At 34.2% G+C, this 27,915-nt stretch overlaps 3 protein-coding genes across 3 annotated transcripts; all 3 read left to right on the top strand.

The window, feature by feature from the left end:
* The first annotated feature begins 1,431 nt into the window (after positions 1-1,431).
* LOC111710178 (uncharacterized) lies at positions 1,432-4,568 on the top strand. The gene is made up of 6 exons (XM_023484235.1): positions 1,432-1,635; positions 2,233-2,296; positions 2,764-2,838; positions 3,461-3,537; positions 3,789-3,873; positions 4,476-4,568. The coding sequence occupies exons 1-6, from the start codon at positions 1,475-1,477 to the stop codon at positions 4,566-4,568; spliced, it is 555 nt and encodes a 184-aa protein (XP_023340003.1). The 5' UTR covers positions 1,432-1,474.
* Positions 4,569-5,823: 1,255 nt separating this feature from the next.
* LOC111710177 (terminal uridylyltransferase 7) lies at positions 5,824-12,723 on the top strand. The gene is made up of 10 exons (XM_023484234.1): positions 5,824-5,974; positions 7,804-7,874; positions 8,585-8,669; positions 9,316-9,443; positions 9,840-9,918; positions 10,460-10,525; positions 11,160-11,259; positions 11,468-11,552; positions 12,485-12,597; positions 12,718-12,723. Exons 1-10 carry the CDS (start codon positions 5,838-5,840, stop codon positions 12,721-12,723), a joined length of 870 nt encoding a protein of 289 aa, XP_023340002.1. The 5' UTR covers positions 5,824-5,837.
* Positions 12,724-12,973: 250 nt separating this feature from the next.
* On the top strand, positions 12,974-24,933 carry LOC111710181 (terminal uridylyltransferase 4). The gene is made up of 16 exons (XM_023484238.1): positions 12,974-13,191; positions 13,509-13,713; positions 13,793-13,941; positions 14,802-14,886; positions 16,132-16,269; positions 16,479-16,534; positions 16,954-17,018; positions 17,553-17,650; positions 18,859-18,907; positions 19,207-19,307; positions 19,579-19,682; positions 19,745-19,817; positions 20,281-20,356; positions 21,529-22,844; positions 23,471-23,782; positions 24,636-24,933. The coding sequence occupies exons 1-16, from the start codon at positions 12,998-13,000 to the stop codon at positions 24,810-24,812; spliced, it is 3,198 nt and encodes a 1,065-aa protein (XP_023340006.1). The 5' UTR covers positions 12,974-12,997; the 3' UTR covers positions 24,813-24,933.
* The last annotated feature ends 2,982 nt before the right edge of the window (positions 24,934-27,915 follow it).

Genomic DNA, 27,915 nt, shown 5'->3' with positions numbered 1-27,915 from the left:
ATACCCTTGTTTTTGCAGCACAGACAAAGAACGTAATATTCAAAATCGAACACTTATAAAATGTAAAAACGACTTTTTCTTAAATACATTGTTGCTCAATGCTCGATCAACTAAATGTTTAAAGGGTACCATTGTGAATTGGAAATGAAGAAAAACTTCAAATTGATTAAAAGTGTGAGCTAAGAATCCATGTATGGAATTACAGTATTATAATCCATGTAATGTGACAGACAATTTTCTCACCTTTTAGTTTTTATCATATGTCATTAACTTTTTTAAGATTTTAAACTTCTAAAATTTTGATGGAAATAATCCCACTTTAGGTCAATCAAAGTAAAGTGTACATTATTACTCAAATGACCCTTAAAATAACTAAACACTTGTCTCACACTCTAATTTATATATCTTTGCATCCTGGTCTTGGATCGACTTTGATATCTTAAACTATGAAATCTGCCAGATAAGTAAATAATCACAGTTTGAAATATTAATAGTTTAAAGTAAAACCAACAAGTTGCAAATATATAGGGATTACAAAAATAAAATTTAGAAAATGTTAAAATCAATAAATCAAGACTAAAATATGATTTTTCAACTTTAAAGAAAATATTTTGCCTGTGTTTAAAACATGTCTTCGTTCCACTCGAGCTATTGAGAAGCTACATATTTGATTTAACACATAAATGACCTTTTATATTTAATTCCGTTGAATACTTGCAACATCATAAACTCTGTTCAGAATTATGTTATTTTGAGATTTGAATTAGAAAACGTGAATAAATATATGTTTAGTTTACTCAAAAAGGATGCAAATGTCTGTTATGTAATAGCTCGAAATTGAAAAAGCATGGGAATCTTCAGTTTTCCTAAAATTTACTAAACCAAATTCGTGAAATATACCCCTATCAAATAGTGATGTGCATTGGGGTTCGTTTTTGGGACGTTTTTTGTTTGTATTTCCTTTTAGAGTCAAAATTTACTACAGTGTAACAAAAACAAATATATTTTAAATTGTATATTCTAAATATTAGTTTTTGTTACGCTATGTCAAATTTGAGCCCTGGCAGAAGTTGAATGCAAAAAACGACCCCAAGACGATCCAAAAACGATACAAAAGGAACGTGTCGTAACGATCGTTTTTTTAAATCGTTTCTGGACTTTTTTTTAAGTCAATTATATTGCTAAGTTTAACAAAATCAAAGTATAAGATAATACAGTGTTAGAATCTTTGAAGTTTATCATTTTTTTCTAAAAATGATCAAATCGATTAAACAAACAACATAAACCTAGCTATATCATGTTTTGTCTATTATTTTTATTTGCCCTAATACCATGTACTTTTTCTTTAAAAAGTTGAAATTAGAAGACACATGTGCGGATCCAGCTCTTTAGAAGGGAGATTCTAGTGTTTTTGGATCATTACTCCTGTTACTGACAATTGATTACAGACCGATCAATCATGAACTAGAGAAAGATGGATTCTCTCAAGATCGAAGAACAGATAAAGGGTTTGCTAGGGTTGAATCTAGGTGGTGGAGTTCCTACTCAAGGTGCTCCTGGAACCTCAATCCAACCCGAAATAGTAACCGTTTCATCTCAACCTGCACCTGGAGCCTATCCACGACTTAAAGAGAAGTATGTATATTGTATATCATATATATAATTTAAAGTTTCTTTTTATGCTTAGATTTATGCAGGAAAGTTCAAGGAGGGGGGGGGGGGAGAAATTATATATTCAAGGGACGGTTTTCGCAAGTTCAAGTGACTCTCCATGCTAAGATGGCAGTGTCCTTTTCGTAACGGTACCCTTTAAATGTTAGACTATCTGTCTGACCTATTCTCATTAATCTACGAACACGCTTTTAATTCTTGTACACTTGTGAGCTGTTTTAAGTTTTAAAAATAATAATTTTCACTTGCTATAATTAGCAGAAAATGAATATTTTCTTTCGAATTTTTAGAAACCGCTTTTAATGGAAAATATTTGGTGATCAAGGGAAAAAAGTGACGCATCAGCTGTGTTGAGTTAGCATTGTATGAAGCGTACACTGCGTGTAAATTGGACATCAAGTCCTCTTTGCGTGGAGGGTATTATATATAAAAAGAAATGTTAAATCAAAGCCAAAGGCCAAATGAAAAAATGTTTTATAGTAGCAATATAAAATGAATTTTTCCAACATGCAAAATTCTTTCATTTCAATTTTCAAGATAAATGTTATTAAATTTATCCAGGCCCTCTCAGAAACCTACTGGACCCAAACATACAGGAGAAAAAGGATCAGCAAAGAAACCTAAGGTTAACATTAAATTATTTAAAATAAATTTTATTTACATTAAGTTTTTTTTTCTTTGACCAGGAAAAGATATCCTTAATTTTACGATATAAAAATAAGCCAGAAAACCCGCAAATGAAAGGTTCAGAATTTAAATTGAAAAATAAAGATTAGCCAAAAAATTTTTGCTTTTCTAAGAAAAATATTTCAATTGTACTGTAACGAATCAGGTATGTAAGTCCCTTACGAGTCATGTGAACTTTGAAGTTTTCTGACTTTTGAGGTTTACCGAATTTTTGGTTATTAAATTACTTGAGGTCGAATTTAAAAAATTTGAGCCGCAGCTTAAATATGGTTGGTTCCGCTTAAATTGTATTCAATTTTTCAAGAAACCTGTTTTTTTGGGATATGAGACGCGGCTCAAATTCATTAAATTCGGACTCTGGATATTATTACTTTGCACCGGAACTGACGAATTAAAAAAATTTAGGTTAACTCATTGAACGATGGGTCTTTTAACGGATTCCAGAGTATCGAGGAGTTTTTTGTTTCAGAAATCAAAAAGGTAGGCTTAAAAATAGTAAAATTGAATAAACATAAAATAAAGAGATGTTTAATGTCCTAAGACGACAGGATTGAATGGAATGCAAAATTATAGTTCATAAGAATTTTTAAAGTTTTTTTTTAAATCAACGCAAGGTATTTCTTAAAACAAAGGTTTATATAATCAAATAAAATGAAATCAAATCAAATTCATTTTAGAACTTTTTTCTCAATTTCTTCCTATTCGCGTAAAAAACTGTTAAAGTTTTAGTATAAAATTTGTGCTGCATAGCGGAGGCTCGGTGCTGCAAAGCAAATCTGGAGAGTTAAGGCGGCCGGGGGTTCCCTCCCTATAGTGGTGTATTTTTCGACCTACCCAAATCCGCTATACTCCACTTTTGACCTACGCCGAATCCGCTATACTACACATCCGACCTAGTTGCACGTTGTTTTACAGCTGCTATATTGACTTGTGGCCGCANCAAATAATACTAAAATAAACAGCTGGCGTAGGTCCGATATTGCAGTAGGTCGGAAAGTTAGTAGGTCAGAAGTTCAGTAGGGGGGATGTTGCGTATAGACGATGTAACATTACCCTCCCATTCTGGAGAGAACTGTGAATGTTGAATTTTATTATTTTGCAGGAGAGTAAAGTATCTCGAGCTGAGGATTACACTGCTCCAGAACCTGTTGTCAATTACCTCGCCTCGAAATATATCCGGTACCAATCAACTAAAAATGTTTTTACTAAAAAATAAAAGCTTTACTTCGACTTTTTCGAATTATGATTCAAGGTTTAAAATGTAGCTTTACTTATTACTCCACAGAAATATTTATACCGCGCTTTTAGTGCACCCCAAAAGATTTAATCAATTCAAAAATGATATCGAGTTTTTGTCGGCGATTTGTACATTCTTCCTTACAAAACAAGAAATAAAAAATGAAAATGAATCAACTTTGATTGATATTTAGAGCATTGAAGAAGAAATCTACAAAGTTCCTCCGTGCACAGTGGTTCTGCCATCTCTGCGAGTACCACTGTGATAATCTAAACAAGGTTAGTTACAATATACTAAATATTCACCAAAGGTACAGTCGAGATTATTTCAAGTAATCCTCCATTTTAAAGGAAAAATGCTTGAATTACCATGGTACATTTTCAAACCGTTGTTTGGGTAACATTGAGGTAACTGTCGGTAACAGAAAAGAGATTAATTCTGCCATTTTTCTTCCTCATCTGCATAAAGCATGTGACTCTTTATTCTTTAAAGAGAGGTTCACTTGAAATTATGCCTGAAGTACCTGTAAGGAGTGATATCCTCATAATGAATTAATTTGACATTTTGATAATTTTTGCGTTTGTCCGAATTCTTCAAGATTATTTCTTCAACAAAAATGTCGAACTTAAATCTTAATGACTATTAAAAAAAAGAAATATGTTGAATTAAAGGTTGAAATTGGTGTCATTCCATGATAATGGTAATTTACTAATTTTGTAAAACATGTATTTGTACTGGAACCATGAATTTAAGGATGTTCTGCCTTTTTAATGTTTTTGTGATTTTTAATCAGAAATTTCATTGTCAGGTTCTAATTTGTGCAAATATGTTAAAACATGTGTAGAGTAGATAAGATGATTAATTGAACATTTGTTTTCAGTGTTACGAACATTTCATTGATACTCGGCACAGTAGGCTTACAAGGATAAAGGAGATCGATACAACCCTAGCAAACCTTCCCAGGTTAGACTGATTGACTGATTGATTGATCGATTGATTGATTGATCGATTGATTGATTGATTAAATGATTGATTTGGTGAAGGATTGATTGATTTATTAGTAACTAATTGATACATAGATTTATTGATTTTGATTGATTAAGTGATTTAGTGATTAGTGATTTATTTATCGATTTATAGAATTTTTGATTTTTTGATTTTATTGAATTATTGATTTATTGATTTATTGATTTATTGATTTATTGATTTATTGATTTATCGATTTATTTATTTATCGATTTATCGACTTATTGATTTATCAATGTATTGATATATTGATTTATTGATTTATTGATTTATTGATTTATCGATTTATCGATTTATTGATAAAGAGGCTAAAAAGACTGTCCATGTAACTTCGAATTACCTTCCATTTAAAAGATATTTAAAAGCCCTATTCACAATAATACCCTTTAAATCTTCATCTGATTCACAATGATACCCTTCAAATCTTCATCTGATTCACAATGATACTCTTTAAATCTTCATCCCATGATCTGAGTAGCATCAACAATATTTTTGTTTTTTTAAAGAGAAATAAATTCTTCAAATTAATTTTCTTATCTTTGAAAATATCTAACGTCTTTTCTCAATGGTATATTTCGAATCCTTCATGTAATTTTACATACATACATACATACATACATACATACATACATACATACATACATACATACATACATACAACTCGGTCGTCGTCGTCTCCATCTTTGTGCTTTTGATTGTTTCTTTTACCCGCGAAAATTTTCCTTGTGTTTAAATTATTTTCCAAAATTGAAAGGATGAATTCTTCAAATTTGGTGCATCACATTTAAAAAAATGTTGACATTAAAGGGACTGTATGCGTAATTTTAGTGACTCTCCATGCAAAGATGGATAATGCCTTATTCTCTATTGTACCCTTGAAACCTTTATCTGACCGATAAAGTAGAAAATATTCTAGGTTTTAAAAAGTGGTTAATTCTAATAATTCCTATTTGTTTTCCTGCAGTTGAAATGCGGAAGTCACTTCTGTAGAGAAGCTACAAGGGAAAATAATAAACATTATAAACATTGATTTCGAATTCATATTTGATCAGACTTAGCTTTAAAGGGTACAGTTGTGAATCAGGCATTGCCATCTTTGCATGGAAGGTTACCAGAGATTACGCTTACAGTCCCTGTAATTTATCATGTTAAAGCCGGAAAAAAAGAAAAGAAAAAAGAAAGATTTAAATATGTTGTTGCAGGATGCCGCGTGAGAATGTACGGATCCTCCCAGACTGGTTTTGGATTAAGATCCTCTAACCTCAACCTCGACCTCCAGATCTGTAAGGAGGATAAACCTCACCTAGCTCTCATCCAAGCCCTAGACCTCATCAAGGACTCAAACAAGTTCAAGTAAGTAGTCGTCAATAAACGGATTTTTCACAAAATTCAGAGTTCGCAAAATTTCCAAATTTTTGAGATTAGAAACAAGCGAAGCAAATTTTACTGCTCATCTAGGTCTCTAAGGGTTAGAATCATCAATACTTCCTGTCGAAATAAAATAAACATTTTGCGGGATATTTGTAATGTGATTTAAAATTTTTTTATCATGTTGTATTTTTTCATTTATAAATAAGATTATATCTATTCATATCATTCCATCCATTAACTCCTTTATCTTATTAATAATGTAGAAGATCTTCTTTTGTTCAGCTGTTTAAGCCTTTAATTTTGTACAATCAACTTCATTGTTTCTTTAAGCAGATATACTTTTGTAGTGGCACCACATTTGAAACAATCAAATTTTAAAATGAGCAACAGCCCCAGGGTGCCCAAAATGTACGGATTGTACGGATTTTTTCATTTTTACCAAAAAATGTACGGAATGTCTCAAATTGTATGGATTTTCAGGATTTTTAGCCCGGAACACATTATTATTCTTTTCGATTTTGACTCAATGAAAAGCTTATTTAAGCTGAAGTCAATGAAGTTCAACGTATTATCTTCATTCCGAATTATAATAGGTTGATTGTTGTTTCTATTGACAATCAAAATTCTTTCATCTTTTCGAGAATATGTTTCAAAAGTGTTCATTCGAGAATATGTTCCAGAAATACATGGTGTCCCACAAAAAACTGTGCAGTAGGGGTGTTTGGTACTGAGGCAACAATTTTCGTTTAATTTTCACAATCAAGGTGTCATTTAAACGCTAAAAATTTTAGTTACTTCCAGGTGTAAATTTTTTATGTTACAACCACTTCGTAGTGTTTTTTTTTTTTTTTTACCAGATTTAGATCAAATATTTTTGATGAAAACGCGAGCTGTGGAGGAATGTACCGATTGATAAAAAAAGGATTAGGGATTCCATTTTTTTAAATCGTCTTCCTTTTTTTTATAATGCTGTCACTTCCTAAATAAAATTCAGATATATCTGAACTTGATAAATTACCCGAAAAAAAAGTACTAAGAGTCGGACTTTAAAAAGTTAAAACCAACCAAATCTGGTTTTCTTGTCATGTTATACACGTCCTAAAATTCATGGGAAATAAGAAGCTTTCCGAAATGTGGTCTGCCTTTCTTGTATCTTTACTTTTGAAAATCAAAGACTTTCTTAAAGTCGTCACTTAATTCTCATGTTTACTGAGAACACTCGGTAGACCGTTGAGTGTTGATTAAGGGATAAAGATTTCTCAATATTCATCTTCACTTTAAATCTTATCAAATTTATAGGTCAAGGTTTACTTAATTAATACATAGGGCTATTCAAGGTTGCTAAATAATGAGTTTTAAGGAAACCCAATTTAGAAAATAAAAAGAAAGCAAGCAGATTTTTAAATTGTATTTTTTATTTTATCGTGATTTTGTTTTCATCGGGATTTTTCATCTTTTATCATCTTTACACTGAGTGCAGTCATTTTTTGTTTCAAATAAATTTTAAAGCAATGTAAGGGTCAGCCTTTGCTCACATACGAACAAAAAGGAAGCTGAATGATAATAGAGATGAGATATTATATTTTTTGGCTTTGATGTTTTTATTTTGGATGTTTTTCTAAAAATTAAAAAAACTTTACGGATTGTACGGATTTTTTGAAGAAAAAAATGTACAGAATGTATTGATTTATGTTAGGACTGTACGGTTTTTTTTTCATAAATGTACGGATTGTACAGATTTTTTTCTCTGAAAATGTACAGATTTTGTACAGATTTTTCTCAAAGTTTCCTATAATCAATGTTGTTGTAAGGAATGTTGAAGATGATTTCTCCGCCAACCTTCCCTGCATCAGATTCAAGGCGGAGGGGAACAGTCCTTCAGGTTTATAAATATAATACTTGTGGTTCCTATTCGGGTCTTTTATATCTGAACTAGGCAGTAAAGGTGCTTAGTGACCCCTTTTCACGGAATTATTTAAAGTTTTATTTTTTTAACAAAAAAGATAAATTTCGATATTTTTATCGATAATTTTTTTTTTTCATTTTTAACCACCCTCAACTTTTTAGGCCTTCCATACACATATAGGTTGCATTAGGGAAACAACTGATAATAATTTTGAAGTAAACAAAATATAAAAAAATGAACAACTTTCCAGTAAATGCCCGATTTCAAGAAAAAATAGTAAGATAAGAAAATAAATTTAAGAAAAAATAGGGATCTAAGAAAATAAGAACATTTCAAAAGCTAATAGATAAATAGATATTTATGTTATTGTAATGGGTAATAAGTGGAAAAAGTTTTTGCCGGGATTTTAAATTTTTCTCGTTTGTTCGTGATCAAAATTTAAGTTTTTTTTCTGAAAATTCTTTTATTTTGATCGAAAACAAACTAGAAAAAGTAAAAAATCCAAGGAAACGGGAAATATTAGGCGTGATCAATTCCCTCAAAAATTAATAAAATATTATTCGAAGTTTGCTCTTGTTAAAAATAATGAATGAAGCTATCTTAAGTTTGACAGGTTTTTATTTAGAAAATCACCTGTTAAGCAATTCAAACTTAAAATCTGTAATAAAAAGAAAATGTTATCCTAGGTTTAGATGTGGAACTATCCTTGAACAACCATCATGCTCTTCAGACCAGCTCCATTCTCCAGGATTACATGGAGCTCGATCCTAGGTAACTTCAATAATTAATCTCCATTATTTCAACCTCAACCTCCCGAAATCAATCTCCAACCTCCAGTAATTATCCGTTGGACCTCCATTTATCCGCCCTTAGCCTCCAGAAATAAACCTCCAACATGTGATCAACCTCAAACCATTTATAATCTACCACCAACCTCCAGAAAACAACCTCCAACATCCAGTAATCAACCTTCAGTAATAAACCTCCATTATTTCAACTTCTACCTCCTGAAATCAACATCAAACCTCCAAAAATCAACGTCCAACCTCAAGTAATAAACCTCCATCCTACAGAAATCAACCCTAAACATCCTATTATCAACCTTTGACCTCCAGCAATTATCCTTTAACCTCTATTCCTCAACCTATAACCTCCAGAAATCCACCTCCAACATACAGTGATCAACCTCCAACCTCTAATAATCGACCTCCATCCACCAGTTATCAACCTCTAACCTCCAGTAATCAACCTCGAACCTCCAGTTATCAATGAGATGTCTATTTTTACTTAGTATTCCTCCAAATTCAGTAGTGGTGATAGACCGGATCTACAACTTTTATTCTTCATTTGGATTTCCTATCCTCCAATTTTTAATCTAAATAATTATTTGAAAATAAAAAACACATACTTCTTTTAGGGTCCGAGTTTTGGGTGTGAATTTCCGGTACTGGGCTGCCCTGACTAAACTAGATAAACAGGCAGAAGGAACATTATCCCCACATACATTTCCCATCTTACTCATCTACTTTCTTCAGAGAACTAAACAGTCCCTCCTCCTATAGATTCTCCGTCCTTCTCAGTTACTTCCTTCAGGGTACTTAACAAGTAATTAGCCAAACTCACGGGTCTGACTATAGAAGATCATAAAATATTTGAAACTAGTCTTTTTAACAATAATTTTAGTTTTAAATTCAGTTTTACTTGCCACCTATTTTCTTCGTACGATTATAATAAATAAATCGCCGAGTTTTTTGCTCGAATATATAAGTTAAGAATTCGCTTAAAATTCTGACCGGCGTTTCCTTGCGTCATCGGAGGTTGCACAAGAAAATGTCGGTTCTGCCGTTTTGACAAACACACCATCCAGATGACAACTGTTACTCAAATGTTTAATTATTTACTAAGTTAACGATGAGATCTACCTATATTTCTACTGTGTTTAGCCTGTGGTACCCTGTATACATGAGTTTATGGAAGACAGCAACGATGAGGTCTATCATCCTAACAAGGAGAAACTCAGGGAGCATATCATGAAAATCCTTGAAAATCTTTGAAAATCCTTGAAAATCCTTAAAAATCCTTGAAAATTCTTGAAAATTCTTGAAAATTCTTGAAAATTCTTGAAAATTCTTGAAAATTCTTGAAAATTCTTGAAAATTCTTGAAAATTCTTGAAAATCCTTGAAAATCCTTGAAAATCCTTGAAAATCCTTGAAAATCTTTGAAAATCCCGAAAAAAATTTAAACGAAAAACGTTGATATATTTTTTTTGGCTAGTATTCTTTTCGAAATTTTAAATTTATCATTTAAACCTTAACACTTATATAGATAAATGTTTTGTTTTGGTTAACGTAAATTTGAAGACTTCAATCTTTATACTTAATCTTTTCTCTAAAGAAAAATTAGTTTTATTTACCGCCCAAAATCACTATTTTTTCTGCTAACTAAAGTTTGCGAAAATAAATCTAAAATTTACGGTCAAATCATTTGTTAACAAATGATTTTTTTTTGGAAGGGGGGAAATTTAGACAAGTTATTCAAATACATTGATGATATTGACAGAGAATGGAAAAGTGAAAATGCTGATTCTGTTGCCGAGCTCTGGATTCAACTCTTCCAGTTTTACAGGTTGTATGTTTGAATATTAACTGTTTTAAAAAATTCAATATTAAAATTGTTAGAAATCATCATTTCATACAGTGCTTATAATCCATTTAATTTTGATGCGGATCCGGATCCAGGTCATGAACACTTCTTTAGTATTTACCGATTTTTTAACAGAAAAAAATTTTTAAATTAATTTTTCTTCTTTTTTTCTTATTTTTATCTAACTTTATAAATCTCTCTTTTTTCAACAATTCATATTTGGGTTTTTTTGCCATTTTTTAATCATTACCCTTAGATGCAGATCCGTTTCCGGATCCAGTAAGCCAAAATGTTACGGATCCGGGTCCGATTCCCAAGCACTGAATTTTCAAATTAGATAGGTTAACCAAAAAATGAAAAATTTGGACTGTTATTCTAAAGCACAAAGCTGTGTGTCATGTTTAATGGACAATTTATAATCATAATAAACAACTATTCTTTAATCCAGGGATTGAATTTAATGAATGGGGAGAAATAGTTGAACAATGTAAACTAAGTTTAACCACATATTTTGAACTTGAGTCAGCTCATATGAGAAGTAGCTTATCCCTTTTTGTGGCTCAACTACATCTCAATATCAATCTTTTATAAGAAACTTAACAACTAAAATTTTTAGTTTGGCATATGCTAGCTCCGACCTGGTAGTCAGCATAAGGAAAGCCGAGGATACCACCAATGAGGAGAAGGATTGGAAATCTAAGAAGCTTGCTATTGAGGAACTTATTCTTTAAATTCTAATTTTCATCAAAAAATTAACCGACATAGTTACATTTCATTCAAGTAAAAGCTTCTCGATTCACACCGGTACCAGAATGATGTAGATATAATTGAAAAGGTTGAGTAGGTTGTCTTCTATATGGAAAACTCTAGGCAAAGCTGGGTTCCCAAACTATTATTTATATATAAAGAATAAGTTTGTTAAAGGATCCCTATTCAATGAAGAGAAATCTGTGCCGAAGTATCCAACATCCATCAGTATTCAACTACATCGCGGACTGCTTTAAAACAGGTTTAGACCTCCAAATGACTTCCAGATGACCTCCCGATGACCGACGAATTCTAATTTTATTATTATTTACATGTGTGGTCATTTTTTTCGATGGTAATCTGAGAATCATATTTCTGGGGTCTTTTCATAATTTTCTTCTTATTCTTATTCTTATTCTTTTTCTTGTTTTTATATGTATTAAAAAGTAATAATCTCTGTTATGGTGTTTGTTTGTTTGTTTGGATGTCCAATGTCCATTCATTTCTTAAAAACCCCTGGACCGATTTGCATCACATTTTGATCGCGTTGTGTACAACGACAAGTGGGTTACCCTTTACAGCGAAAGTTAAGGGTTTCAATAATTTTGCTTATTTCAATTATTCCTTGAATCTGCATTAATTCTTCAGACCTTTATTTCATGTCAAATCGATCGGAATTGTCTCGGAAAAGAATAAATCGAGATAAGAGTCGTAGCTCCGTAAAGAGTGATTTTGGGACACCCTGTATACTTCTGTTACATCTTATCAATCCAAAGTCAGTGTCTGAACTTAGGAGAAAAGAAATATCTAAATTATTAAGTGCAGTGCTTAGGCTCTCTTTCATTTTTTGCGTATCCGGATCCTTGATACGAAATAAATGGATCCAGGTCATTTCCTTCTTCACTTCTGCAACACTTTTCATTCTTTCCCGCCATTTTTATGCTTGAACCTAATGAGCCATTTAGAGATTAAGAAGTTTTTAAATAATATCTCGTCAGTTAACTGTGGACTGTGGAGTTTTGTGATATGAGAGCTAAAAGTTTTAATAAATATTTAGCCCCTAGGATTTGGATTCCGGATCCGTTGATCCACATATTTTTGCGGATCCGGATACAGGAAGCTCTAAAATGTTGGTTCATTGGTTCCAGATCCTAGTATTTAAGCACTGGTTGATTATGATTACTTTATTTTTAGGTTATCTGTACTTTGGAACTATTCAAACTTCGCATGGACCAATCATAACTAAAATCCTACCTAACCAGGTAGCAAAACATGGACCAATTATAACTAAAGTCCTACCTAACCAGGTAGCAAAACATGGACCAATCATAATTCCCCCCCCCCATAAGTTCGATAATAATCAACTTTTACGATGAAATAAAAGAGTTATGGAAAAATATATTAGTAAAAACAACTAAAACTTTTAGTTATAGTATTTTCAAATAATAAAGAACAAGGCTGAATTAACGCATATTTTGCAAAAGATGATTGTGGTGATTATTTTTTACATCTGATTTTCTTATTTCCTATTTCGAGTCAATTAGAAAAGGTTGCATATTGTAAGTTCCGTTTTCCCCCTATTTCTCTTTTATACCCTCAGCCCCCCCCTTGGATTATATAATAATAGTATAAAGTACATAGTATATAATAATAGTATATTCTTTGAATAATTTGTTAAACCTTTCCTCCATAAAATAATTTAGGAACATGGTGTCTTTTGTGTTCTCAGCTGCTCACTTGACTGACGGGTCTGTACCTGCTGTTCTCTGTGCGGTCTGCTCAGCTGAGGGGCACGTGACCAGTAGCTGTCCTGAGGAGAAGCTGCCTCCTCTTCTGCAGCTGCCACAGCTTCGGGATGCTTATATCCGAGCTCTTGATCGAATTTGTGTGGAGGTCTTAAGGTAATATTGATCAATGGAGCTCATGTTTTATCTAAACCTTCCCCTCCATATTTCAACGTAATCTGGGGTAAATATTTTCTTAAATCTTTCCCCCCCTTCTAGAATTTAGGTGTGTTTGCGCAGGGGGGGGGGGATATTTGCTAGTTTGCTCAGTTTTCCCCGAGATGATAGAAAATCATTCTTCTAATTTAATAAATACCCCTGATTGTAATTGTAATCGTAAAGCAAAATTATTATCTTTAGAGAAATCTGCAAGTTAATATTTTTCTTTAAACTTTTAATAAAATCCCTGAAACATTTTCGAATTTTTTTTTAAGGAACTGGGAACCGCAGAGCGCTGAGCTAATGAACCGGGACCACATAATGGTCGACCTGAACGGATACATCAGGAAGTTCTTTAAGAACGCGGAACTAACCTTGTTTGGATCGTCCAGCAACGGGTTTGCGTTCCGGCATTCGGACCTAGATATCTCACTCACATTCACGGACAAGCCTTCAGCTGATGGACTTAATTGTATACAGGTGCGAAAAGGGGGAGGAGGGCTACAAAGTACAAATAGACCAACAGAAAACGTAAATACATAATATATTTTTCTTTTAGATAATAGAGGAGTTGGCGGAGAAGATCAAGCGGATGTCCGGCGTGAAGAACGTGTTGGCCATCACCTCCGCCAAGGTTCCTATAATCAAGCTGTTCTACCAGAACCTGAACGTCGAGGCGGACATCAGCTTGTACAACGTACTCGCCAGGTTCAGGCTTTTTACAGATACAGGGTTTACCACAAAAGATGAGACCTCTATTAAGGACATAACATTGAGAATCTTCAAGTATTATGTATAATCTGTGTCCAAATTTATGAATTTAAGCCGTGTTTCAAATCTCCCAAAAACTGGTTTCAATTGAGTGCCGGCTTAAATCTTGAAAAATTGAATACAATTTTAAGTGGAACCAACCTTATTTGAGCTTTGGCTTAAATTTAAGCCGCGGCTCAAATTCTTTTAAATTCGGCCTCAGGATGTCGAATTTTGTGTGCTGACATCTAAAAATAACTTGAATGATAGACTAAATGTTTTTGCAAAAAGTTTACAACTGCAGGAATGAATATTGTACAATCGTTTTTGAAGACTCATTATTTGTCGGTAACCTAGTACCATGCTAAATTCTTAACAGTTGAAATACTGTCTCTGTACTCTTTTGGAATGTTTAAGCAAAAATCCAGAAATTTAGAATTTTCCAGTTTAATGGAGTATGAATACCTAGTATCACACAAGATAGCATTTTAGTAAAAAATCTGGGTTTTTGTTGTAAATTTCGGAGAGTTGAAAATATTTTCAGTTTTTAAATTTTAAACTAGACAAAATATGCAAACGTTATAGATTTATTTATTTTTACTTGTGTACACCTTGTGTAATGTGTATACCTTGTGTTTACCTTGTGTTTACCTTGTGCTTACCTTGTGTTTACCTTGTATTTACCTTGTGTTTACCTTGTGTTTACCTTGTGTATACCTTGTGTATGATATTGGGTAATGCCAGTGTAATATATCGAACAATCTGGCACTCGAAGCATTTTTCTTATCTAAACTAGGGGTAAAATGTGTATTTTGAAGGGAGAATACGAGACTGCTATCAACCTACTCTGAACTAGATCAGAGAGTCAAGGTTCTAGGATATATGGTCAAACTATTTGCAAAGGTGAGAGAGATTTACACTGTTTTTTGGAAGTTATTACCTGAATTTTTTTTCTTTAGGGATTGTGGGCTCAGTTTTGGGTAAAGTCCTGGTGGTTGAAATTTTCATTTTTTCCCGCAAATCTAACAAAGTTAATTATCTAAATACCTCCTTCCACAAATTTCCTTTAAGAATGAAAAGAATGGATTGACTGATTGAGTATGGAGGGGAGTGCATTTCAGTGGTGCACAGTGGTCTAAACCGTGGACATAGAAAAAAATAGATTTGCTTAATTTGCAGATAGGTTAATTATAGGCCGATTAAGAACCGAAAAATTGTGTTGAAAGCTCTTCTAGAAAAAAATGTTGTAAAACATCAAGTTTTGTAGTTCTTTGATTTTCATAAGTTTTAATAAAAATGTTCCTTAAGTACAACACAGATATATACATTACATTATTTAAGGACTTTTAAAGAAATATTTTTCTTAGTAAATGACCAAAATATTAAACAAATTATATAAATATGTTAATTTTTAGTCATTTTAACCCTCCAAAATTTTTACAAATTCTTGAATAACTCAAAAACCGGTGCAATGCTCATATCAAACCATAGATGTTCTGAAATCTTGAAAATGTTAGCTTTCCATGGGTTTACAGTTTAGCTTGAACACTGCTCCGGTTAAGGAGATCTTTACAAATTAAACCTTAAAAATGTAAAAATATTCATTCCTTCATTTTAATTTTTATTGTTATGTCCTAAGAGTGGCAGATTTGTAACTGTAAAGACAAAAAAGTTAAAGTCTGATGTCCAAGAAAATGGCTTTCAATTCCTTGTTTTCAAGAATGATGGAAATTGAAAATATAAAAAAATGATATGTCAAAAACGTTAAATTTTTTTTGGTCATGACTTTTAATAACCTGAGGGAACTAATTAAAAAAATATATTTTGATTTGGTTTAGCCATTTGTTTGATTTAGCCATTTGGAGGTTGCAAAAATTGATTAAAAAATGTTTGCTTCTAATTCATAAGTTATCACCTTCAAAAAAAGCAAATTCAACTTTTGCTAATATCGCGAAATATGGATAGAACCCATTGTTTTTGCAAAGTATCAGATTTCTAGTCAAAATGTATTACCTGTTATGTACTGATGTCCATGAAATCTGCTTTTTAAACCACTGTGTACTGTGGGGGGGGGGGGTAGATGATTTTTTGCAAGAAAATATATGCCCCTTTAATGATAATCCTATGAATTATCTAAATGAACTGTAGGTTTGTGATATTGGAGACGCAAGCCGAGGTAGTTTATCTAGCTACGCGTATATACTCATGATGCTCTTCTATCTTCAGCAGACATCTCCACCAGTCATCCCTGTATTACAGGAGATGTACACAGGGGAGAAACCAGAGGTACAGGACAGGAAAGGACAGGACAGGACGGTTTATGATGTCAAAGAGGACAAACTAATTGTATACAGCATAGTTAAAAAAATATTTAGCTCAGTGCAAGCATTAAGCTAACAAACAGTACTATGTTCACACTTGTAAATCATCGCTATATGAATTTTTTCTCACCCTGTGAGACCAAGATATGTAATAAAACCAGTTTAAATGTTTAGAAGATTGTGGATGGTTGGAACGCTTGGTTTCAATCTGACAAGGAGGTTATCTCCAGGTGAACATTATGTTGTGAAGAAAGGGTGGGGGGGGGATCTAGGTTTCAAACTTAAATATAAAGAAAGTTAGCCTACTTTTATATTTTCTAAAATATCATAATTAAACTAATTCTTTTTAATATGTTGACGATTACAAAAAAACTTGTGATGTCTGAGCCCCGAAGTTTATGTTTGAGTCCCACGAAAGACTGCATTTGTTCCGAGTTATATCTTTACTTATTTTTAAGACAGAAAAAAATAACTAAATCAAGAACAATTCTGCGTGCGTGAATAACAGTGCTTTGACATGTTATTTCGGGGCTCGGGCAGAGTTCTGCAAATACCTGGGTTCGAACAGGAAATGAGGGGGCTCTTGACGGGATGGCCCCCTCTACCTCTACCCACTTGTCGGTTAATGAAGTAAAATTAAATTGTTTAGATGGAGAAGTGGGAATAAGAAGAGTGTTGGTCAACTTTGGATTGGATTTCTTAGTTTCTTTGCAGGTATTTAATATTTATATTCATTTACTCTGTTGTTCAGTACCACAGGAATAAAAAAAACCTGTCAGAATCCGGTTTAGAAATTGCATATTTAAACTGGAGGAGATCTAGAAAGTATATTGCGGTTGGAAATCTCTCCTTAAAAGAAAATAATAAAAAATAAACAACTTTAGAGAAACGGTAACTTTTAAACTTTTGATTTATCAAAAATTTTGGGTTTTATCTATTAAAGTGAATTGCGGATATATTCCGCAGGAATAAAAAGGAAATTGATAGAATTTAACATTTTTCAACCTTTTTAAATAGAAAAGCAACGATACATTATTGCTGTTCAATTAAGTGTAGCTTAGTAAAATGGGCAAAGAACTCATAAAATGGGATCATTTAAAATTTTGTTATTGGAGTTTTTGTTTCTTAAATTTTAAGAAAGTGTTCCTAATTTTTTACAACATATTTTAATAATCTTTAATTTAAAGAAAACGTTCATATTTTTCGAGCCAGCGACGATGCAAAATATATTTTCTTTCTTATTTGTAGGAGAGTGGGATGACCGTAAGCTGGTTGTGTGTATACGTCAGCATAAACCTCTCACCAAGTTTGAGAAAATGTGGAATTCACCCTGCATCGCTATAGAGGAAACATGCAACTGTTAATTATTTTCTGGTTTAAAGGGACAATCGACGTTATTATTTTCTGGTTTAAAGGGACTCTCGACGTATTATTTTCTGGTTTAAAGGAAACATGCAACTGTTAATTATTGTCTGGTTTAAAGGGAATATAGACGTTTATATTTTCTGGTTTAAAGGGACTCTCGACGTTATTATTTTCTGGTTTAAAGAGAATATAGACGTTATTATCTTCTGTTTTAAAGGGAATATAGACGTTATTATCTTCTGGTTTAAAGGGACTGTCGACGTAATTTAAAAGACCATCCATTTAAAGGTTATATGTCTGATTCATAACTGTAATAATGGGAAATTTTTCCCGTCAAAACAGGGGTGTATATTTTCCTAAGAAATCATTCATTTCTCTCCCCCCCCCCCTCTTTTAAAATCATTTTAGGTATAAAATATGAGAAAGGGTGAAAAATCTTGCATTTTTAAGGCCAATTTTTCAAGTTTTGCCACAGATCTCCTAATTATTGGGTAAATCTTAAAGATATAAACCCCTGCGTTAATAAAATTATTAAATTTTCTGATAAAAACCAGGATATTTTTAGGGGAAAATTTAATTAGACAGTCCCTTTAAGAGAGCCTTTTAAATAGACATTTCATTGTTTTATTTTCTTTTCTACTGAAATTGGAAAGGTTTATCATTAATTCTATGAAAGCCATACTACATTCGTTGCATAATACTTATGAACAAATTGTATTTATTTAATATTTGGGCTGGTATACTAAATTCATACCCGGTTTCTTGCGTAGAGAGCCTACCTTTAGTGTTTACACCCTTTCTACACAATTTTAGATATCAAAAACATTTACTTGTTTACAAAACTAAATGCACATTTAGTTATAAAATGTATTTTGAAGAGGAAAAACGCAAAAAAAATTCCTTGCAGATGTCGTCTTCCTTTTAAATTACCAAACACGCATTATTTCTTTAAATATATTTATACGTGTTTTCCCAATCTAATACTAAAATAGACATCGTAAAGTGTCAAAACATTTGTTTGATGTCCTTATGTAGAAATGGTGTAAACACTGGGGGGGTATTCTCCCCACGACCGTTAAAGCGATAAAACCAGGCATAATGAATTTAGGGCCATTTTTTAAAATCCAACTCTGGTAAAAGTCCATTTCATGACAAAAATAAAGTTTAACAGTTGAACATTAATCCTCAGGATCCGTTCGAGTTGAGTCATAATCTTGGAGTTGGAATAAGCAGGAGAAGTAAGTTCTTCAAAGTTATTAGATTAAATGGTTGGTTAATTGATTGATGAATAATGTATTAGTTGATTGATAGATTGACGGATGGGTTGACGGGTTGATGGGTTGATGGGTTAATGAATTAATTAGATAGATATATTGATTGATTGATGGGTTGATGGGTTAATGAATTAATATTAATGTATTGATAGTTTGATTGATGGATTGATGGATTGATTGGTTAACAGATTGAGGATTGATCAAAGAATTGTGTAATATATTGATTTTTCTTCTTGAAACAATTGTTTATTTTACTATTTCAGTGAATATCTACATCAAGAAAACATTTATCAATGGTAGAACATTGTTCGGAGCTCCTATACCTGTCCTACCCAGGGTTCCTCAGGGATACAGAAACCTTCAGGTAATAGGGGGGGGGGTCTCAGGGGCATAGAAACCTTCAGGTAGCAAGGAAGTGGTCTTAGGGGCACAGAAACCTTTAAGGGAGGTGAAGGGTTGCTGATGTAAAGTGTTGTAAGTTTTTTCTCAACATGAATTATATGGGTTAATTAAAATAAAATTTCTACAATTTCAAACCAATTTCCTCACTTATGTACTATGCAGCATACAGTCACTATGTGATAATAAAAATTTGAATTTTCAAAAAAAATATATTTTCAATGTTAAATATTCAGGATTACTTTTTCGACCACCGTCTGCTGACAAATGGAGCACCGCCGAACGACCGTGGTTGCCGAGCCTGCGGTAAAATCGGCCATCTGGTCGCCGACTGTCCCAGGCATGTAAAAAAAAGTTTATCTGAAGAAAAGAATAAAAAATCCAATTGAAATGTATGTTTAGAAGAAGGTCTGCGGATATGAGGAAGAAAGCACAAAAGGATCGACCGAGGACTCAGTCAGAGCAGCAGCAGCAGGTTAGTGGTTTCCATTATGTGTAGAACTAAGGTGGGTGGTTTCAAATATGTGTAAATCTAAGGTTGGTGGTTTCCAATGTGCATAGAACTAAGGTTAGTGGTTTCCAATATGTGTAGATTTAGGGTTAGTGGTTTCCTATGTTGTTATAACACTAGTTCCAAAGAGTCCGAACATATCACAGTAAAATGTATACACAAGCCCTCCGATTTTTTTCTTGGCTTTTCAAAATTTGGATAATTTTGTGTTGAAAGAATGAAAATCTAAAAAAAATTAATCGAATTAAACTAATTAAGCAGATGTTTGCTTAGTATTTAATTCCATATGTTGAATGTGTTAAACCAAATTGTAAAAAAATGTTGAATTAGATTTAAAGCTTGATACTTAAAATTAAGAATGTAGAACGGTTTGAAGAGCATCTTTTCTCATTGATTTATTCGTGATTCTAAAAGATTTGATGTTTAGAACGCAGGACGGGTTGATGGACGTGATGAGGGGAGAAACAGGACAAAGTCGGAGATACCTAGAGGAGCGGACAAAGGTAAGGAGAACCTTAATCCTTCAGAAGATCCGAGTCAAGTTAACTCCGAGCAGAAGTTGACCAGAAAGGAGGAATTTAAGAGAAGGTTCCTGGAGAACAAGGAGAAAAAGTTGAAGAAAATAGCGGCGGAGAGGGCAGAGAAGGGAAAGAAGAAAACTAAAAATGGACATTTTGAGAGAGTAGAAGATGAAAATAAAAAGAGGATAGCCGAGATAGAAAACATATTCAAGAAGTTAGCAGCTGAGAATATAAAGAAGAGGGAAGAAATGGAAAGCATGGAGAAGGAAAAGAAGGCAGAGGAGGAGAAGGGGAAGAAGATAAATGAAGAGAAGAAGAAGACAGTTGAAGGTCAGACAAATAGCGAGGATATGAATAGAAAGAAGAAAAAGAATAAGAAAGAGAGAAGAGAGAAGAAAGAAAGCGAAGAACCGAAGACGATTGAAGAGAATCAGATGATCAAGAAGAACCCTGTTACCCTGAGCTCTGGGTTTAATTACAACCAGGTGAATTCTACTGTCGGAGAATCACAACTCTTTGATTATCTGTCTCCTATGAGTCAGGGACGGATTCAGCTAGAAAAACTCAAATCGAACTACAGACAGCTCAAAATAGATGTTTGCTCAAATCAGAAAGATAATACAAATGATCAACCTGATCAGCCTGATCACGCTGATCCGCGCTCTATGGCGGAGAAATCGCGGAAGGTAATGAAAAAGAAGAAAAAGAAGGAAAATAAAATAAAGGAAAAGCGTAACATTGTTGAGGATGAGTATGAGAAGGCTGATCAACCTGTTGACGAAGACCTCCTGAACCTGGCAGAGAACTATCTGCATCACAAAGCTTGTAAACAAGCAGAATGTTGTCAGAACGTGAATTAAAGAAGAATTATTCCTCGGCGATCTAATTTTTGATATTTTAATTAAACGCGGCCTTAAATTTTTAGTTATTTGAATAGAAACTTGCTCTTTTTCTTGATATAATGATCTGAATATGATTATTATGATCTGTTTTTTTTTCTCATTTCGTTTTTAACTAAAATCTACAATATCAATCTTATAAATGTTTAATTTTTTGCAATTCTTCCAAAGTATAATATTATTAGCATAGTAAATTTGTTGTGTTTATTCAGTCTGGCATGATTTATGGATTTATGGATTTATTCTATGTTTCAGGTGAGAATGAAGATGGTAGGATCAAAGAGCAGAAAATCTCCCTTCATCAGGAAAAGGAACTCCCTTGTGTTCCTCTATTCTCTCAACCTCCTCCCCTTTCAGGACAAAGACCCATAGGTCCTCCTAGACCATCAGATCCTATTAGGACACCAAGCATCACTAAGCGAAACAGTTCTAATGATACACCACCATCCAGCCGGGTTGTTAATCCTCCTCCTAACAACCGAGCTCCTGGACCCCCGCCGTCCTTGAAAGCCCCTGGAGTAGTTAATGAAGAAAGTTTTGGCTATGGAGGACATGGTTTGCCTGCTCCACCTCAGGTTCAGATCCCACCCGGTCGATCTTTCGGAAGTTCTCCGCTCTTCGGTCAAACCCCGCCCACCGGATATCGGGGACATACTCCACCTACTGGATATCCAGGGACACCCACGCCCACTGGATATTTAGGACACACCCCACCCACAGGATTCCCAGGACAAATACCACCAGTAGGATACCGTGGACAAACCCCACCCATTGGGAACAGTCGACAAACTACTCCAGTTGGGTTTCATGGACAGCACAACCCTGCATTAGGTTTTATGAGACAAACCCCTCCTATTGGTCAGCATGGTCAAAACCCATTCATGAGAATGTTTCATCCTAATGGACCACCCCAAAGCCAACCAACTACTTCCCCGAAGGAAACTGGATTTGATTTACTTGCTCTGGCCGCCGCTGCAGGAGGAGAAAATAAAAAACTTCCAGCGCAAGCAATAAATCTTGAGGATTTAGAGAAGAGTTTTCTAGGGGATTCTGGAGAATGTGCTCCGCCTCCCGGGATTCGAGAGTCTAGTCCTGCGCCTCCCCCCGGGTTCGCCAGAATGCAAGCCTCTCCAGTTCATCCGTTTCTGGAGAACTACCAAAGGAACATGATGATGCAACAGTTCCAGAACCAAGTATTCCCGTTCCTTCCTGTCGGGATCCCATTAGACCCTCGGTTACCCCTTGACCCTAGGTTGCAGTTGGGTCCTGTCGTGTCCACGGGTCTTCAGCAGAACCTGATTCAACAGCAGCATCTACAGATGCAGCAGATGCAGCAACAACATCAGCAGCAAATGCAGCAGATACCAGGTATGCCTGGTTTATTTGGTCCAATGATAATGGGTCCTGGAGGAGGGATGTATCTACCACCTATCGGAGAGCAAGGACCGCCCCCTATACCAATGTGTTCCCTGCCAGGGTTGGCACATCATACCCAACCTGGAGTTCTGTCTTCACAGCAGCAGAATCAGAATAACCAATTTTCTGGCAACAGGAATCAGTTTAACGAAGAGGTGAATTTTTGCAAATATTGTTAGCTTTAAAAAGTTCCTTGCCTTGTTGAATTCTTTTTACCTTTAGGGAAATAAAAAACCTTTAAAAAATGAGTATGAAGGGGTATCAGATTCATAATGAAGTTGAACATTTTTGTTTGATATAAATTTAGGGTTTTCGTTTTTTTTCTGCCAATATTGGGAGAAAGAGGATCGGAAATCTGAGATTAATTTTTTCCCTCTGTCTACGCTTACTGTTTATTCGAGAGTTCTTAACATTTTCATTTCAAAATCTGAATGGTCAAAGAATATATTTAGATTTGATTATCTTTCTCCTAATGGGACCGAAGACGTAGTTTCTAGGCACCAATCGTTTACCGCGAGTGGCATGTTTAAACCTTTATCTGTCTAAAAATGAGAATCGATGATATTGTTTTTTTTCAAAACGTGTGAAATTCTGCCGGTTTGCTTCAATGTCTCTGAAGAAAAAATTTACAAGGCACTTCTACTATTAAAAAAAAACGATTTTCAGAGAGAGAAAAATATGAAATTTTATCTATCCTTGATCTTCTTGAAAATACGTTTATAGTCCCATTAAAACGATTACTGTCATATGTTTTATGCTTCTTAAAAATAAGTAAATTTAGAATCTGTCGAACCCGAACTCTTCAAACTCTGAACCTGGTCCGGTTAGAAGAGAGGTTCACTCTCCCCACACTATTCTCCCACCAGCGAGAGCAGAGGTTAACTCTCCAGATGGATCTATACCTACCACAGGGTCGCCTCTTCAGCCTGCCTCTCCACTCATTCCCTCCCCCTCCCCCTTAATGATGTCCCCGCCCCCCCTCCTGGTGGGTTGGGCCCCGCAGAACATGTTCTCTGGTCCCGGGGCGCCTTTCCCTGGCGGTCATCCTGGTGCACAGTTTCCAGCCTTTGGGGGCAGATTTACACCATTCCAGGTACAACGGGAGTTTTAAAAACTCTGCCCCGCAAGAAATTTTTTTTTACGTTTTAATACTGCATGGGTGTATATTTTTCAGAATAATTTTTGACGATTTGGGTGGAGAAGAATAAAAATTGGACATAGTAGGCGACTTTTTTTCATTCTTTTTTTTATTATTTTACCCAGAAATTCTTTGATTTCCCCCTTAAAAATTATTAATTTTTCCAAATTCTGCGAGTAAAACCCCCGAAAAATTCTCGCTCTGCACAGGATTATATACAAAATCTGAGGGAAAAAATAATTTTCTAGGGGGGGGGGGAAAGAAAAATGATTTCTCGAGAAAATATACACCCTTCTTTTATAGTTGGTTAATTATTAAACTTTAACTTTATCTTTGGAATAGAACTAATTTATTTTAAAACTAGCTTAGGAACCCAGCGTTGCCCTGGTTATTCATAGTTACTCCCGCCTTTAATCTGCGTTTGGTCTTAAACAACGTTTTTAGCTTCGAATTTTAAACCAAGGTAAAAACATTCCCGAGCCGTGGTTCTCCCGAGTTCCCCAATCAAAATTTGGGACAAATAAAAAAATAAACCTCGTAAGGATAAACGGTGTGTTGCATGGTTGTTTTTAAAAATCTCTTTAATCAGTGTTAAGCTGAAAACCAAAGTTTGTAAATATTGGATTATGGATTAAAACCTTTTATGAAAAGTAGTGATCTTACTCAAATTTTGATTGAGGAACTTGGTAGAACTACGGGAATGTTCTTAGCATGGTTTTCAAATTCTAAGTTGTGTGGGTTGACTTTTATAGGGAAACTCTAGACAAAGCTGGGTTTCCAAGCTAGTCTAAAACATAACCATTTTAAGTCGCACCCGAGTGGATTCCAGAGCAGTGTTCTGTTCTCCGGAGACCTCCATCGTCCTCTGGACCCTGGGCAGCAGGAGAGTAGACCCGGAACACCAAGGGAGGACAGCCTCAATATCTTTCCTCCAATAGATATGCGTCAGTTCGACTACGATAGTCTGGACTCATTCCAGCAATAATATTTTATATTAAAGGGACTGTTGGCGTAAACCTAGGTGACCCTCCAATTGTGACATAAGTTCTAACTCACAACGGTACTTAAACGTTTATTGGTTTTCTTCCATAAAAAAAGTGTTTAAATATGTGTATTTTCTTCATTGTTTGTTAAGCAAAAATACGCTAATGACTTTTGTAGAGAAACCACAACTGAAAATAATAAGTTGTAAGCTGGCTGGACAACTAAAGGAAATTAAAGATTTTCCGATTACAGTTGTGAATTTGATAAGCCACTCAACATATAGAGGGTTACTTTAAATTACGTCCATCTATTTTAACATAGATTACATCTGAATCACATTAAAGAATATACCAGGAACAGGTTTACATTAAAACCGTACTACAGATTCTGGGACAAATGTAAACAAACACTGTTGAGTTATATTTAAATTCCTTCCAGATTGCAGTACACTTTGATGTTAACAAAGATTCCGTGTAAATTCCTTGGGTCTGACAAGAGAAGTGGGTTTTGTTTTATTTATTAAACTCTTAGTACAACATTTCCTTTCCCGTGCCAGGTTGGGTAGAACGAGCGGAGGTAGGCAGGCGGCCATAAGCCACAACATTTTCCCCTACCATACATGATCTTTTTTTGTCTTCCGGCAGCCATGAGCCACAACTGTACGTTTTTCCATGACACAGCATTTGAGTCTTCCGGCAGTTGTTACTTTTATAAAGGATAAATTTAGGGCATTGAAATTGCAATTTTTAAAAATCTTGCCGCATTAGGCGAAAGATCATACCTTTAAGATACTTTAGAAGTTTTTAACGATCAATGAATTGCGTGTACAATGTACAGTTTATAAACTACTTTAAATTTGTTGCCTTTAAAGGTCACTATATTAAAACAAAGAGATCTAAAATGGATATTTCTTAACATTTATTTAAAAAAACGAAATTGTTTTGAAATATTTGCATAAGACATGGTTAAAATTGGTTGGTTTAGAAATTAACAAAGAAAATTATTGATGAACAGCAGTAGTAACATCATGGGAGTTTTATAGAACTTCATGTTGGTGGTGCAGATCGACAGGAACTGGAACAACAGGTCTCCGCTCACCCCAGGCTTTGGATAAGGAGGGGGAGAGATCGCGGTTTTATCATGCTGGATTTGAGCGATTATGTAGTCTCTGGAATGCATGATAATTTTGGAACTCTTGGGACATAATTGGACTGGATGTAAGCATCGCCTGTTGCTAGCTAGGTTTTGCCGGTAAAGCAAAAAGAGATTAGATTAGTTTTGTTGGGAGGAAGAAAAGAGATAGGATGATGATGTAGATGTGATGTAAATATGCTTGAAGGTGGGGGTGGTAGCTGTTGTATCTGATCTATCTATAACCATCCATCTAACTAATGTCGTCTTCTGGATGAAGATGTGTATACAGAGTAACGGCAAATATAATACACAAAAAATCGTTTAAATCACATATTATAAAACTACATGATTAAAAAACTGATAAAAATGAAATTAATTAAAAATGAAGTTCATCATTTTTGAAGTTTTGCTAATTGTAAACTCCGAAAATCTATGAAAATTCATTAATAAATGTAGTTTAAACAATCCTTAAATCTACATGTCAGAGCGTCATTTTGTAAGATTTAATAATCAAAAATTGTTGAGATGACTGAAAAAAAATTGTAAATATAATTGATTAATGGAATGGATAAATAGTGATAAATGAGATTAAAACAATTAATATGGAGTTGAATTGAACAAAATGAAGTTAAATTGGTTAGAGTGGAATTTCAATGGATAAAATGGAATTGAATATGAAATTAAATGCAAATAAGCGGAATTAAATTGAATGGAGTAAAAAATCTGTACAATTGAGTTAATCTGCGGAATAAACAAACTGAAAATCTATGGATTTACATTGCAAATGATCTATCTAGTGAACTAGCAAGGTTGCTCTGGGTACTGAAATCACCCAAACCTGCCTATACCCCATCTAGGAAACTCATCATCATACCTACATATATTCCCCACTCCCCCCATCACCACCACTACACTTCACTCATCACCCCCTGTTCCCCTACAATCTCCAATTCTTGAAGCAGATTGACCGAAGATAGGAAGACTGGAAGCAGAAGAAGGATTGACGGAAGCAGAAAAAGGATTAAGCTGAAACATTTGCCTACATTGCACACTATCGACAGTATAAAAATGATACAGCCTTATGTTAACATACTTCTGTTTTATTTTTTCTGCATCTTTTTGGAGAAGTCCGATATTCCTACGGCAAATGATTTTTGTTATGCTTGGCAAATTTTTTTTGTATGATTAAAGTTTATTTGCTTTCTTACGTATATATATATATGTCAACATCATTTAATTTACAAAAGTTGATAGTTTACATAAACTTGTTGACTTTAAAAGCACTATAATAAAATAAAAGAGATCTAAATGGATATTTCTAACATTTATTTAATAAAACGAAAGTTTTGAAATATTTGCATTTAAAGCGGAGTTAAAATTGGTTGATTTAGAAATTAACAAAGGAATTAATGATGGATATTAGATGGCGCCTCATGGAAGTGTTGTAGAGCTTCAAGTTGGTGGAGCAGATCTGGGAACTGGGACAACAGGGCTTATCAATGGAACTAAGGCAATGCAACTTGAGATAGCGGAAACTTCGGTCAGAGCCGTGCACAAGTTTCCTAAGTAAGCTTCTCAAGAAGTTAATAGGGAGATCAGAGGTATAAGCACGTCTGCTGTTAGTTCAGGATCTGCATCATCAGCCTGAAGGAGTCATGGGGGGTGATGTAGAGCTTCATGTTGGTGGAGCAGATCAACAGGTGCGTTGCGCTGAGTATCTGCATCATCATCATGAAGGAGCCAGGGTTGAGATGGAGTTGTGAATGTCTTGAGTGTTTATATCTGACTGAATACCGGGAGCTGGGATGGACGGGGATTTGACATGTGTGGTGTGCTTGCTTCATTGCGGAAATGGATCCTGCGTACACACACATCTAGAGAATTAACAGAGGCATTTGAGTCGGTACAATCGTCTTCCTTATATTTCGAATTTATTTTAACAAAACTATATCTATTTTAAGAATTCCCCC

Source organism: Eurytemora carolleeae, unplaced genomic scaffold (genome assembly GCF_000591075.1).
Source record: "Eurytemora carolleeae unplaced genomic scaffold, Eaff_2.0 scaffold1037, whole genome shotgun sequence".
NCBI classification, from domain to species: Eukaryota; Metazoa; Arthropoda; class Copepoda; order Calanoida; family Temoridae; genus Eurytemora; species Eurytemora carolleeae.
Note: the sequence above shows the minus strand (reverse complement) of the source record. Positions and strands in the feature narration are given on the sequence as shown.

Coding starts and splice junctions, on each gene's coding strand:
- LOC111710177 (XM_023484234.1), top strand. CDS start 5,838: ATGTACGGATCCTCCCAGACTGGTTTTGGATTAAGATCCTCTAACCTC. Junction 10,526..11,159: donor CAACTCTTCCAGTTTTACAG/GTTGTATGTTTG, acceptor TAAAATTTTTAG/TTTGGCATATGCTAGCTCCG. Junction 11,553..12,484: donor CGCGGACTGCTTTAAAACAG/GTTTAGACCTCC, acceptor CTTTATTTTTAG/GTTATCTGTACTTTGGAACT.
- LOC111710178 (XM_023484235.1), top strand. CDS start 1,475: ATGGATTCTCTCAAGATCGAAGAACAGATAAAGGGTTTGCTAGGGTTG. Junction 1,636..2,232: donor TATCCACGACTTAAAGAGAA/GTATGTATATTG, acceptor AAATTTATCCAG/GCCCTCTCAGAAACCTACTG. Junction 2,297..2,763: donor GATCAGCAAAGAAACCTAAG/GTTAACATTAAA, acceptor AAAAAAATTTAG/GTTAACTCATTGAACGATGG.
- LOC111710181 (XM_023484238.1), top strand. CDS start 12,998: ATGGTGTCTTTTGTGTTCTCAGCTGCTCACTTGACTGACGGGTCTGTA. Junction 16,535..16,953: donor GACAAGGAGGTTATCTCCAG/GTGAACATTATG, acceptor TAAATTGTTTAG/ATGGAGAAGTGGGAATAAGA. Junction 22,845..23,470: donor GGAATCAGTTTAACGAAGAG/GTGAATTTTTGC, acceptor AAGTAAATTTAG/AATCTGTCGAACCCGAACTC.